Here is a 13,662-nt window from a genome sequence, read left to right on the forward strand (position 1 = left end):
TGTGGTTTTATAAAAGCAAGGCTCAGATCAACACGGCAGTGTTGTCATTGTTTATAAAAGTTTCTTTGTCGAAATAAACATGCCTCCAACCTCACACACAAACTGAAATTAAATGAGAACAATCAATTAGTGAGAGCGTCTCAAACGTCACATTCATTTGTCCACTCTAGCCTATACATGAATGGAAGCAAAGTTGGTTGCTGTTTGAGTCACTTTGTTGGTCACATTCATGTAGGACGGAACTAACAAAGATTCAATAACAACCCAAATGAAACAGGTGCTGTTCTAGTAAGCCGTTTTGAAAGACACTCATGGTGTTGTCCACTGAAAGTTGACTAGCAACAACTGGGCCCTAAAAGACACCCACTAAATTTGCCCAAGAGGCAAACAAAATAAATCGCACATCAAACTTTGACAGGAAGCAAACCAAAAAGTGAGGCAAAATAAAAAACTGATAGGAACCAATAAAGGATAGTTAAAAATAAAAAAAAGGGAGCGCCAACTAGAGCACTGGGCCAGCCACATCTCCAGCACAGGTGAAACACCTAACTAACGAGATGACACAGTGTTGCCAACTCCTCAGTAAGGAAAGTAGCTATTGGCTGTCCTAAAAGTCACTAGAAGTTGCTAAATGACATCATCGCCTAATTTGCATAATTTGACATGTGCATGTAATTGTGATGGACGCTGTAGGAGAGAGGAATACCGTCGTGGGAGAGACAAAAAAAGAGTAAAAAACACCCTAAATATGTTTAGAACTACAAATGAACTTTCTCCTGTCGATTCTTGTTTTTTTTTAATGTCACAATTCCAACCCTCCTCCTTTATCCGGGCTTGGGACCGGCAAAAGTGCCCCAAAAGAGACACTGGCGGAGTTACTTCGTTTAAAATTATTATTATTATAAGTCTTCTTAATTTGGTTTGGTTTTGAACCTTATGGTCCACTTAGGAGTATTACAACAAGTCACAGTAAAACATGAACATTTTTAACCATAACATTTTTACATATACAAATCTACATTAACAACTAAATGGACCAAAAAAAGACAATAGAAAAAACTGTCAATGGCAATGTGAGATAATTATGGTAACTAGTCTGGCCCTAATTCAAGTTAATAGATTTTTTTCCCAGATCCCACTCCACACACACACAGGCTGTGCTGGCTCACAGAAAGAGTGGGTCATCGTCATTTTGGTCAAGGTTCTTTATGGCAGGTTCAGCGACTGAGGCAGCTGACTTAAATGAGTAAGCAGCTGATGTACCAAAAAGCTGCAAAACATTATCAGGCAGCTGGTGCTCATAGAAAGCCTCACCAGACAGCTTCAGTCCATATCGAATGTACAGGATGGAGTTAAGGGTCTGCAAGGACATCCGATTTCTAAGTTAGCTTTTTACCACACTCATCTGGCTGAATAATCTCTCGACTTCAGCATTGGAGTGTGGCAAGGACAACACAGACACAGCAGCCATGGCAAGTTCTTGAAACGGGTTGATATCAGCTGCATCCCTGAACTTCCAAATCTCACTCCAGAAGCCCAGTGTGTTTTTTGTCTCATTCCATTTACTAAGATGGATGGCACGCCATTGCTGGACAATCTTGTCTATCTCTGCAGGGGAGTAGCCAAGGAGCTTGGCTATTTTTTCTATTTCTCCAGGGTACTTATTGTGCTTTAGAGTTTCCTTCACATTGAAAACTGACATGTGGGGCCTCCCGGGTGGCACAGTGGTTAAGAGCGCTGTACTACCAGAGACTCTGGGTTCGCGCCCAGGCTCTGTCGCAGCCGGCCGCGACCGAGAGGTCCGTGGGGCGACACACAATTGGCCTAGTGTCGTCCGGGTTAGAGAGGGTTCGGCCGGTAGGGATATCCTTGTCTCATCGCGCATCAGCGACTCGTGTGGCGGGCCGGGCGCAGTGCGCGCTAACCAAGGTTGCCAGGTGCACAGTGTTTCCTCTGACACATTGGTGCGGCTGGCTTCCGGGTTGGATGCGCGCTGTGTTAAGAAGCAGTGCGGCTTGGTTGGGTTGTGTATCGGAGGACGCATGACTTTCAACCTTCGTCTCCTGAGCCCGTACGGGAATTGTAGCGATGAGACAAGATAGTACTACTAAACAATTGGATACCACGAAATTGGGGAGAAAAAGGGGTAAAATAAAAAATAAATACATAAAAATAAAAAAATAAAACTAACATGTACTGCAATGCTTCGATGTTGTCCGGCAGTCTCACCCTCAACTCATTAGTGAGGGAGATGGTGAAGGCTACACACCGCTTTCGGACATTATTTTCATCCTCAGGTCAGGTTGGGACTGATGCATCCATCTATTGGCCCTTTGAGTACATCAACATTTGCCAGTGGATTCAGCACCCTGCTGCTCACAGACTTGATCAGGCTAACCAAGCTGTCAAGTAGCTTAAGAGGATCTACTTGCTCTCCCTCAAAAGCCTTGATGGCCCACTCTACCTCACCCAGCACTACTGTACCTCACCCAGCACTACTGTACCTCACCCAGCACTACTGCACCTCACCCAGCACTACTGTACCTCACCCAGCACTCACTACTGTACCTCACCCAGCACTCACTACTGTACCTCACCCAGCACTACTGTACCTCACCCAGCACTACTGTACCTCACCCAACACTCACCCAGCACTACTGTACCTCACCCAGCACTACTGTACCTCACCCAGCACTACTGTACCTCACCCAGCACTACTGTACCTCACCCAGCACTACTGTACCTCACCCAGCACTGACTTCAAAAAGGTCATATACAATATGTTTTGAGGCTCACTGTACATGGAGTATAAAACCTCAGCCATGTAGCAGTGTTCACTGGACTTGGTGACTGAGAAATGCAGCCTAAGCTCCTCCCATTGGTCCAAAATGCATGAAACTGCGTTTTCAATGAGGAGCCAACATGTGGCACACACCTTGGTTATCTGTAAAGGTTTCTCCCCACAGTTGATGGTCTCATATGGCCTTGTAGGCCTCCCTGCGCTTTGGAGACACTGAAAACCAGTTATAAGTCTCTCGTACCAAGTACTCCTCACTACGGGGGATGGTGTCATTGGAAGCATGACTTACAGCATGTGCAGAGTGGCACACAGCGAATAAGAACCAGATATTTGAGGCCATACTCCTCCTCCAGCACTTTATGGAACCCATTGTTAATCCCCGTCATAACAGAGGCATTGTCAGGAGTTTCTCTTTTTTAATACAACACTTCTCAAGGAAAGCCACAACAGCACGGGCTATAGATTTGGCATCTCCTCCCTCCAACTCAACAAGCCCCAGAAATGTTGATACAATTGTCTGCCTGGTGTCACTAAAGTACCTTATCACAACCCCCAGGTACTTAGAAACACATCTGTGGACTCATCGAGGAGGAGGCTGAAACCCTGGTCACCCGCATCTGTGAACTCATCGAGGAGGAGGCTGAAACCTTGGTCACCCGCATCTGTGGACTCATCGAGGAGGAGGCTGAAACCTTGGTCACCCACATCTGTGACCAACTTTTCAGAAAGTATGGTGCTAGAACACCATTAATCATTTCTGTGCATTTTGAAGTGGGTAGCAGCAGTGGAGTGAGAAAGCAGCTCAACATGCTTCTCCAATGTGATCACATGGCAGCTTGTTTTGGGTGGAACTGTTATAAGGCTTTGCCTTTTGAGTATGTTTTTGAGTTGTGTTTTTGAGTTGAGTTGTGTTTTTTTACATCACTAAGTTTGGCGGAGAAATCAGCCTTACAATACAGGCAGTATGCCCATGTATCATCAATAATGGCTTCAACCAGCCTTTGAGTTCAGGGTTTGATTCCCACTCCTTTCTGTAATTTTCAGTGTACAGTTTAGACTGAGACATGATGAGCTAGCTAGCTAGATGTTTAGCTTATGTCACAGAGAGGCACACACACAGTGGACAATGTGAGTAGGTGACTGAGGCTGTGTGAGTCAAATTAAGTGATTTATTTTTGTGCAGTGATTTATTTTAGACAAAGAACATTTTACATTTACATCCGGCGGCGGCTTCCCGCATGCGTGATTAATTTGCAGTCTGGTCGCAGAAGGGTGAACATCTCCTGCTCTGACTGCAGCTGGGAGGGACTGCTGCGCGAGGATTGGGCCGCCTGTGAGCGCTTTGGGACAGGGTGCGGCCCACCGCAGCACCCGCTGCTCGTTGAGAATTGAACGTCAGAGTCTCCAAAAGTCTCCAATAACACCAGAAAAAGTTGCTAGATTTTTTGAAAATGTGTCACTAGAGGGGTCTGAATACTCACTAAATATAGCGACAAAGTCACTAATTTGGCAACACTCATACAGTCGACATTGATACATTTTTGTCCCCTTAATGTGCTCTAGCACTACACAGCTGATTCAAATAACCAACTCATAAAGTTTTTATTATTTTAGTCAGCTGTGTAGTCAGGGTTGGAGAGTAACGGATTACACAAAAACGTTAACTGTAATACGTTACAAGGAAAAACATTGTAATCAGATTACAGATACTTTTGCAAAACTACATGATTACTTCGAGGATTACTTTTAAATTCAGAAAGGAGGATTGCACATTTTGTTTTGGGACACTTCTCTGTTTTCTAAATTCATTCAAATAAGCATTTACAAAAAGGCGCAAATTTTAATTTGTTCGAACTGAGAGAGTCTGACCAGAAGTCAGAGACCACTATGATGACACACCAAATGGGTTTGATGGATCGCGAGAAAAAAAGCAGGAATAGGCTTTTGTAGGCTAACCGTCCAAGCTATGTCTTTCAATGGTATGGCTGCTGTCGGCATCCCAAAATTATCCAATTTGAATAAACACTTGGAGGTAAGGGTGACTGCAGTGGTGGAGTCTACGGCGATACAGATATTACTTATTGTTATCTACATAGCACATTGATGTGATTCACACTGCTGCTCTCTCATTTAACTATTTACGCCTTACGGATTGTGGTTGTTGTAGGTGGCTGTTCACAAATCTGTGTATTTGAATCCAATAATGTTTGAATTAAACTAGTTTGAGCTGCCTATTAATCATTGTTTTTTAAACCAGTCGACAGCCAAGTGAACAATGTGCTCTTGTAACAGCTGCACAGTGCGGATCCCAGCCTATGGAATAAAAGAGGGGCTTTTATTGCTCAATTTAATTCATGCTAATACATTTTTTGAATCCATAGGCTTAATGGACACACGTTCAAAGTCGCACACTTTTGATAGACTTAAATGGGCAATCTGTAGTTGCTACATCCATTTTTGGATATATACTGTATATCCATTGATTATTGAAGAATATAATTTATAAATGCCTCATGAGCTTAGTTCAACTGTCACACTCCATAAGAACCCAAAATATAAGATGGTTTTCCTCCAATGTTTGTAAACATTGTAAATGTATAGCCTCATAACATGGTTAAAACAATAATTTTGATATCATGGATGACCAGCCTTTCCATCCATAGCTCTGTCTATTAATCTGAGAGTGGTTAAATTTCTCCAGGCTCATCCCTCAGGCAGGGCAACCGTTTTACTATTGTTTCATCTGTGGATTTGCCCTTTAAACAGCTGCACATTATCAAAGTGTCACCAACAAAAAGTTGAACAATCAGCCTATAGCAAATGCAGCATGTGGCATTCATTTTTCACATGTAAATAGGACTTTTCAGTAGTGCTCAAAGCATGTCATTCCATGAGCGGAGCGTTTATTTTTCAACTCTAATCAATGAGCCCAATCAGTCCTCCATGACAACAAAATCATAAACAACAGTGTAGGGCTGGCTAATAGGTCCTTTTGGGGTTATGGGCAGGTAAAACAATTTTGCTGGTCTATACTTCCATATTTCCTAGTCCTATTCTTGAAGATCAAGGGGTATAACATGACTGGAATTCTGATAGACTTTGTTTTATAATGTAACGATATAATTTAATTGTATTATTATATGTCGTAGAAAGCGATGGGTTAGAAGAAGCCTACATAACCAACCCATAAAGTAAAATTTAACATCCATATATAGCCAGCTATGTAAACTTTAACATTGATTTATCCTGCAATAGATCTGGTTCAATTGGTAACATACATGCTTGTCTTCTTTTAATGCTTCGTAAGGGGAAAGTAAATCAAAGTAACTGCATGTTATCAGATTGCGTTACTGAGTTTGGTTTATCCAAAAGTTATGTTACGGATTACAAATTTGGACAGGTAACTGTAACATATTACATTTAGAAAGTAACCTACCCAACTCTGTGTGTAGTGCTAGGGCAAAAAAAAACTAAACGTGCATTCAGGGGGGGGCCCCAGGACCGACTTTGGGAAACCTTGACAAAAGTGATCTGCTTAATGATGCTCATGGACTTCATATTTCACCAGGGAATTTACTGGGTCTTGCCTGTATATAACTCAATGTACAGGTAACTGCCAAAACAAAGAAACACTTGAGTAAATTATAGATACAAAGTATAATGAAATCAGGTGCTTCCACACATGTGGTTCCTGAGTTAATTAAGTAATTAACGTCTCATCATGCTTAGGGGCATGTGTAAAATTTCCCAGTTGTCCATTATTTTGGCTACCCTGGCTAGAATAGGGAAGGGAAAGAGGATATGTAATCAGTTGCACAACTGAATGCATTCAACTGAAATGTGTCTTCTGCATTTAACCCAACCCCTCTGAATCAGAGGTGACATTATGGGCCAGTTTCCTGGACCCAGATTTAACCTTGCCATGGAGGGAGAAAAATCTCAATTGATAGTTTCCATTGAAAGTGCCTTTTAGTCCAGGACTAAACTTAATCTGGGTCTGGGAAACTGGTCCTTTTCCTTTTCTTTAGGTTGATCAATTTCCTCATGTCACACTGTTACTCTGATGTCAAGTCAACGGCTCTTCCTTTTAGGTTAATAGTAGTCTACATTACCAGTTCAGTTAGCAGTTTGAAACATCTTTATTCCTATTATTTTGTTCAGCACCTGTCTGTTGCAGTAGTTCTAGCTGCTCACTTGCCTTGGACTGGCAGGATTTCCCATACTGACCCTTGAGCAATATTTAGGAGATGGACAAAGGCAAATCTTCTCATGATCTCACTATGAACTAATTGATCCAGACAGTGGGTATGTATTCCTTATCCCTTGTGTCATGTGATCCACAACAGTCCTTGCCCAGTCTCTACCCTCAGTGCAGCATTGGCAGACCAGGGGTAATACTAACTCACTGTTTCTGTTGCACTATTTTTGTTTATGTATGGAAACAGAGCATTTTTCTTTAGTAATAGTACAGACACAGTGGATGGATTCAAACGGTGCAGTTGTGATGGTAATGGAGACATAGTTGGAAGAATTTTTGTTGTTGTTGTTGTGGAGCGTCCAAAGAGTAGAGCTACACCACTGACTGACAGACAACTTTAAATCATGAGGGACAACCTCTTCAACTAAGGAGTCCAATATAAAATGAGACGACACCTTCAACTAAAGAGGCTCTTCAAAGTATTTGACTACTATTTCCGTGATGGGTCAGCGACTGAGTGAGGAGAGTGACTCAGACCAGGAAATTGATGTTGCAGAGCTGCAGGAGTGGTATAAGAAGTTTGTGGTGGAGTGCCCAAGTGGAACACTCTATATGCACGAGTTCAAGAGCTTCTTCGGTGTTACTAATAACAAGGAGGCAGCAGATTATATTGAGAATATGTTCCGCGCCTTCGACAAGAACGGAGTGAGTAGCATACAGATTACAGTAATCTGATGGGGGGCCTTTGAGGGCCACAGTGTCCACATGTTGTCTTTCAAGTGATAACTGTTGAACACCTTTTCTCTTCATTTCAGTATTTATTGATGAGTATCATTTCAATCTGTTATGATTTTGTCCCCCTCTTTGCAGGACAACACAATTGATTTTCTAGAGTATGTTGCAGCCCTTAACCTGGTCTTGAGGGGCAAGTTGGAACATAAACTGAAGTGGACTTTTAAAATGTACGACAAAGATGGAAGTGGCTGCATTGACAAGACTGAGCTGCTAGAGATTGTAGAGGTAACAACCAACATTTTCCAGTCGTTGAAAGATTAGTGTATGATTAAATAAAATAGAGTATTTCTATAGACATGTACAGTATACATATGGGATATAATTCCAAAATGTTATCTTCTCTCAGTCCATCTACCGACTAAAGAAAGCCTGTCATGGAGAACTGGATTCAGAGTGTAACCTCTTGACCCCAGATCAAGTGGTTGACAGAATATTCGAACTGGTGGATGAAAACGGAGATGGTGAGGATGTTTTCTTTACCCCCTTACTGTTCTCTGAGTTTGATCTGTGCTTTTAATAATTTAATGATTTAGCAGGTTCTCACTGTGATTTCCATACCGTTATGACTGTGTGTAACACACACAGACATATACAGTATATGCCATTTAGCAGGCTCTTCTATCCAAAGCGACTTAGTCATTAATGGGTGTAACACATTCCAGAGTATTTAGAAAATTGGACCATGGGTGAGTAATGTTTTTCCTTCGGTGTGTGTGTTTTGGTTTCACTAGTTAATGGGTAATGCTAACTATCTCTCCTCCGTCAGGGGAGCTGTCTCTGGATGAGTTCATTGACGGGGCCAGGAGAGACAAGTGGGTGATGAAGATGCTGCAAATGGACGTCAACCCTGGGGACTGGATCAATGAACGGCGACGTAAGAGCTCTGGAGTGAGCTCTGAAGCTGGACCTCTGCAATAAGTTTCTGGACTACTTTCAATCAAAAGTTGAATCCATCTACCAGCAGCTTCAGCTGTCCTGTGCCGGCAGACACTACCACCATGCCCACGTAGACTGTGGACTCTTGTCCAGAGGAGGAAATCACTGCTCTAATAACTCTCCTTCTCTCCCCATAAATAGCAAACACACCATTCTCTTTTTAAATCCCCAATGTGTACATATCAATGTGTTTCTGTTTGCCCTGATGGTTGTGTGTGTTCCACTACTCATGATTGCATTTTGTACGTGCAGGCTACAGTGAAAGGGACCAGTTTTCTCCATCTCATTATGATTGAAAGACATCATGCAGAGGCAGATCGTAGAGTTTATTTTGCAATTATGTTTTGCTGGTAAACAAAAAAGCATCCATCCGATTTGGGGGCTTATACTTGATGAGGTTTTAATAGAGCTGACAATATAGTACACCGGTAGCAGTCTTATTACATTTCTGGCACCATTTTTGCATTTTTAGAACTTTAGGGCACCACCTCTCTTTTTGTGTGTGTTGAACTTGAAATCCATATTCATTGAACAGTAAATGTGTATGAAGTTGCATAATAAACACCTAGCTCAATATTGAACTAAAAGAAGTGTAACGTTACTCCTTAGTCCAAGGACCTTCCATGTTCTGTTTAAAGGGTGAATTGGCTATGGAAGCCAAAACAGCCAAATGCACCATCTAAAAGTGAATCGATTCTCAATTGCCGTACAGTTCTAGAAACCCTCTACTTTCATATCACATTAAAATAATTAAACAAATGCAAAATACACATGCACTTACTGTAAACTGTTTTAACAGTTACAGCCAACAATATTTCAGTGACAACACGTTTGTGGGCTCCCCACATAGGTGTTCGGAGATGCAGACAGCTAATTGGCACAGGTAGTCCACACTGTCTTCTATCGGTTTTCCATAAACAAGCACTGTAACATGGAAATATGGCTGTATGGGAACCGTAACCTTATAATTAAAGGTGTGTATCAATTTAACTTTTAAATGATTATTTCTCGCTAATATGAAAGATATGGTCCTTATGCTTCCAAAACCATACCACAAGTGATGCGTGTTAATGTTCAGACCGAGTGTTGCGGCTATACTGAAGACGCCTTCATCCAAAGACTTATGTGTAGGCCTAATGTAATGTAACGGAGTGATGATCAAGGGCTAATTATAAACTGGGTGAATCGAGCTTTGAATGCTGATTGGCTGACAGCTGTGGTATATCATACCATAAACCATTGTTATGACAAAACATTTATTTTTTACTTCTCTACTTACATTAGTAACCATTTTATAATAGCAATAAGGTAACCTTCGGGGGTTTGCAGTGTTTGGCAAATATACCACAGCTAAGGGCTGTATCCAGGCACTCTGCATTGCGCATAAGAACAGCCCTTAGCCATGGTATATTGGCCATATACCACAATCCTCGGCATTACTGATTAAATAAACACCCATGTTGACCTATTGTATGGTATGTAAGCCTATTATATAGCCCTGGCCCCTGACTGAATGCACTATTCATTTAATGGCTCTTTCAAAAAATAAGAATTTGTTCTTAACTGACTTGCCTAGTTAAAATTAAAATAAATATTGATAGTGGAGGTACTGGAGCACGAGCATAATGGACCTCTAGCTCCTCCTACCTTTGATATGAAATGATTGGATTGGTTTAAGCAGTTTCGCCTTGGATATACTGGGACGAATTCCCATCTGTGACACAAAGAGAAAGTCGATTGCTAGCTGATAATGTCCACATCTTGGTTAAATTGAAAGAGAAACTGAACGACTTTGACGCTAGCTCAGTAAGTTGCTAAATTAAGAAAAATTACATCAAAGCTAGCCTTATGCAATAGTCAGCCAAATGTGCTTGTTGTAGTGTAGGCTAATACTGCAGGTTCAAATAATCAAATGTACTTTAATTTAAACAACAATTGCCTATCCCTCCCTCTACCTGGTTGATTACAGTTTACCTGTCGTATAATGTCAACTGTATCTGAAGAGCCAGTGAGCTCTATTGACAAATATAAGGTAAGTGGCCATCATAAAAACACCTAAATTAGCCAGAATAGATTTCGAGCCTACGCTTTCTTACAGCGGCACTGGGTCTGACCGGATTCTTGTTTAGATTGAAACCACAGAGCCAGCGCGAGAAATGGCTCGGAAAATGTACCTCAATCCAGGAATGAGAAATGCATTGTACTCTGAATTGGCCTATTATCCCAACTGTTACACCAAGAAGATTGAACGTCTTCTAGTGTTTTAGAAGTCGTTCAATCTTATTTGTATAGCAGTTGGGACAATTCGGAATACAACACATTTGTCTCCCCTGGAGTGAGGTATGTTTTCCTATCGTGCTGGCTCCGCGTTGTCGTCTAAACAGGAATCCTGTCAGTGCAGCTGTAAGCAAGCATATGGTCGGAATCTAGTTAGAAATCACAATTTTTAGCTGGTAGGTAATGCCGCCATATTGAATGGCATTTAAACAATGCCCATATTATTGTGTTACAGTCCTACTTAGCAAGCTAACTTACTTACCTGGCGCAAATGTAAAGGACCGAGGTTAGAAAACTCTTTGGTATAGCTATCTATATACTTGATGTCTGGTCCTGTGGTGTAATGCTACCCTCTCTTGGCCAGAATGCAGAAGGCGGCTGGAGGCTGCGTCATGTGAAGGGGGACCTGTTCTCCTGTCGTGAAGATGAGGTCCTGGCCCATTGTATCAGCGAGGACTGTCGCATGGGGGCTGGCATCGCTGTCAAATTCAAGAAACAATTTAGTGGAGTAGATGAGCTGAAGAAACAGAGTGAGTCCTGTGTATTCATGTTTGTTATTATGCACTCTGCATGCTATGGAAGTCTTTTGTGATGTGCCATTTTCACTTCAAAGTTCGCACTACAGATAGAAGGCATAGTATATATCATAAGCCAATGTCATTGATCAAGATCACTGTCTACTGTTTTTTTTTCTTCAGAGAAGGTGCCAGGGCAATGTGCTGTACTGAAAAGAAACAAGCGTTTTGTGTACTACCTGGTAAGATGCTTAGTGCTATATACCAACCAACTGAAACATATAAAGCCTTTTTATTTTGTGATCTTTTGTGGTGTGTCTCTCTTACAGATTACAAAAGAAAAATACAGCCACAAACCTACCTATGACAACCTACGGCAGAGCCTTGAGGACATGAAGTCTCATTGCTTACAAAATGGAGTAACTGGAATATCAATGCCTCGGTTTGTATAAATACATTCTACACAAAAAAATCACCATTATGTTGACATTTAATTAATTAGCATATTGTTGGTATGCTGACTCAACTTCCATTTTTCCTATCCTTCTATTCTACAGCATCGGCTGTGGCCTTGATCGACTGAGTTGGGATAAAGTGGAGGAGATGCTTAAGCAGGTATTCCAGCCCACAGATATAAGTATCACTGTGTATACTCTCCCTGTAAAACCCACAGGGAAACCAAGTTTCCATTGATGTTTTCTGTAAACCAAAGTAAATCATGTTTCAGGGACATTTGTTATGGTTATATTCTCTATCACCTTTTGTCATAGGCTCTAAGCCTGTGTTTTTCAACTCTTATGACAATGGGTTTTGTGTGAAATAAAACTCGGACCATATTGTGTTGATTGACACAGCGTGTATTTTTAATTGCCAAGTTTACTCAGCATACGGCTATGCACCTGTGCAAAGTTTGCTGAAATGTTTACTTTCAAAAGTTAATAAATGAAATCACAAAATGTAGCACTTTACTTTAAGAATCATATCCTTTAACGCCTAATCTTTATTTTACCCCTGTGTGTGATGGTTCTCTGAAATTACAAGTGCATATTTTCATGTTAATTATCATCCTTTAGTAGAGCTATTCTCCACCAGATGGGGGCACCAATTATAGTTTTCTCCACATGGCTTCTGTGGTGTGATCTATACAGATTTGTCATATGCTGTAAATACCCTGTAATGTACAAGTACCTTACATGAGCATGACTTATGAAAACTAGATTGTTATTTTGCAGTAATAAAATCAAATGTGTTGCATACTTTTAGCTGAACCTGTGGTTCTTTATCATTTGTATATATGTTTAGATTGACTGTCCAGTGTAAATGGTGTTACGTCATCTATCGATCACGTTCACCTTATGACTAAATGTATCAATATCACCCGTCATACCATACAGGAGGACAGATGATCTGAACAAATACATTTAGTCATTCCTAATACCCATCTCTTCATCTACTGACTAGGGCTGTGCATCAGGCTTTGCTCATGAGTCACAAGCTTGAAGCTGCGGACTCTGAACGCTACCTTTTAATGTGATTCTAATGCTATGACCATCACAAAAGACATAGCGGGTTGCAGCTGCGGCAGATATGGCCACGGTATTGTATGATGTAATGTTGATCTTGAGTGTACCGTACTGTAAAAGCAGCTGAAAGACTATGCCGGTGCCAGATGTAAGGGAGGGTGGGGGAAGGGTATAGGGAATCTGACACCACAAAGTCAAACCCACAGAACCATTTTATGTTTAAGCCCTCCAGTGCATCAAGCCCTCCTCTACAACATGAAACTTGAGTTGAATGCACACACAACTAGCCATCCTTTCGCTGGATTGCCTGTAGTTACATTACTTGAAAGGAATAGCATATTTTGCCATTTACAATGACTATAAACCAAAATATGTTTATGATAACGCGAGCGTACAATAGTTAGCTAGACCGTGTACAGTCTGACAGGTCTTCTAGTGAAAAGACAGAGCAGTAGTCTGCTGCCTGGCTTTGCCCCCACCTACTCCCCATGCCTTCTGGGGCACCTTCAATAATTCATGAGGGAAATGCATTTGTCACTGGGTACACTGCGGCTACCTTGATTCCTCTATTCCTGGCTGGATGTCTTTCGGGCATCACTGCATTTGACCCCCTCCTCC

The 13,662-nt window shown here is 41.5% G+C and overlaps 2 protein-coding genes across 2 annotated transcripts; both read left to right on the top strand.

Annotated features, from left to right (window-relative positions):
- The first annotated feature begins 7,136 nt into the window (after positions 1-7,136).
- Positions 7,137-9,310, top strand: guca1b (guanylate cyclase activator 1B). The gene is made up of 4 exons (XM_024383584.2): positions 7,137-7,703; positions 7,869-8,018; positions 8,140-8,254; positions 8,560-9,310. The coding sequence occupies exons 1-4, from the start codon at positions 7,500-7,502 to the stop codon at positions 8,709-8,711; spliced, it is 621 nt and encodes a 206-aa protein (XP_024239352.1). The 5' UTR covers positions 7,137-7,499; the 3' UTR covers positions 8,712-9,310.
- A 1,078-nt stretch (positions 9,311-10,388) lies between these two features.
- On the top strand, positions 10,389-12,783 carry oard1 (O-acyl-ADP-ribose deacylase 1). The gene is made up of 6 exons (XM_024383585.2): positions 10,389-10,535; positions 10,699-10,761; positions 11,371-11,536; positions 11,705-11,763; positions 11,851-11,963; positions 12,079-12,783. The coding sequence occupies exons 2-6, from the start codon at positions 10,714-10,716 to the stop codon at positions 12,212-12,214; spliced, it is 522 nt and encodes a 173-aa protein (XP_024239353.1). The 5' UTR covers positions 10,389-10,535; positions 10,699-10,713; the 3' UTR covers positions 12,215-12,783.
- The last annotated feature ends 879 nt before the right edge of the window (positions 12,784-13,662 follow it).

Source organism: Oncorhynchus tshawytscha, linkage group LG22 (assembly GCF_018296145.1).
Source record: "Oncorhynchus tshawytscha isolate Ot180627B linkage group LG22, Otsh_v2.0, whole genome shotgun sequence".
NCBI lineage: Eukaryota > Metazoa > Chordata > Actinopteri > Salmoniformes > Salmonidae > Oncorhynchus > Oncorhynchus tshawytscha.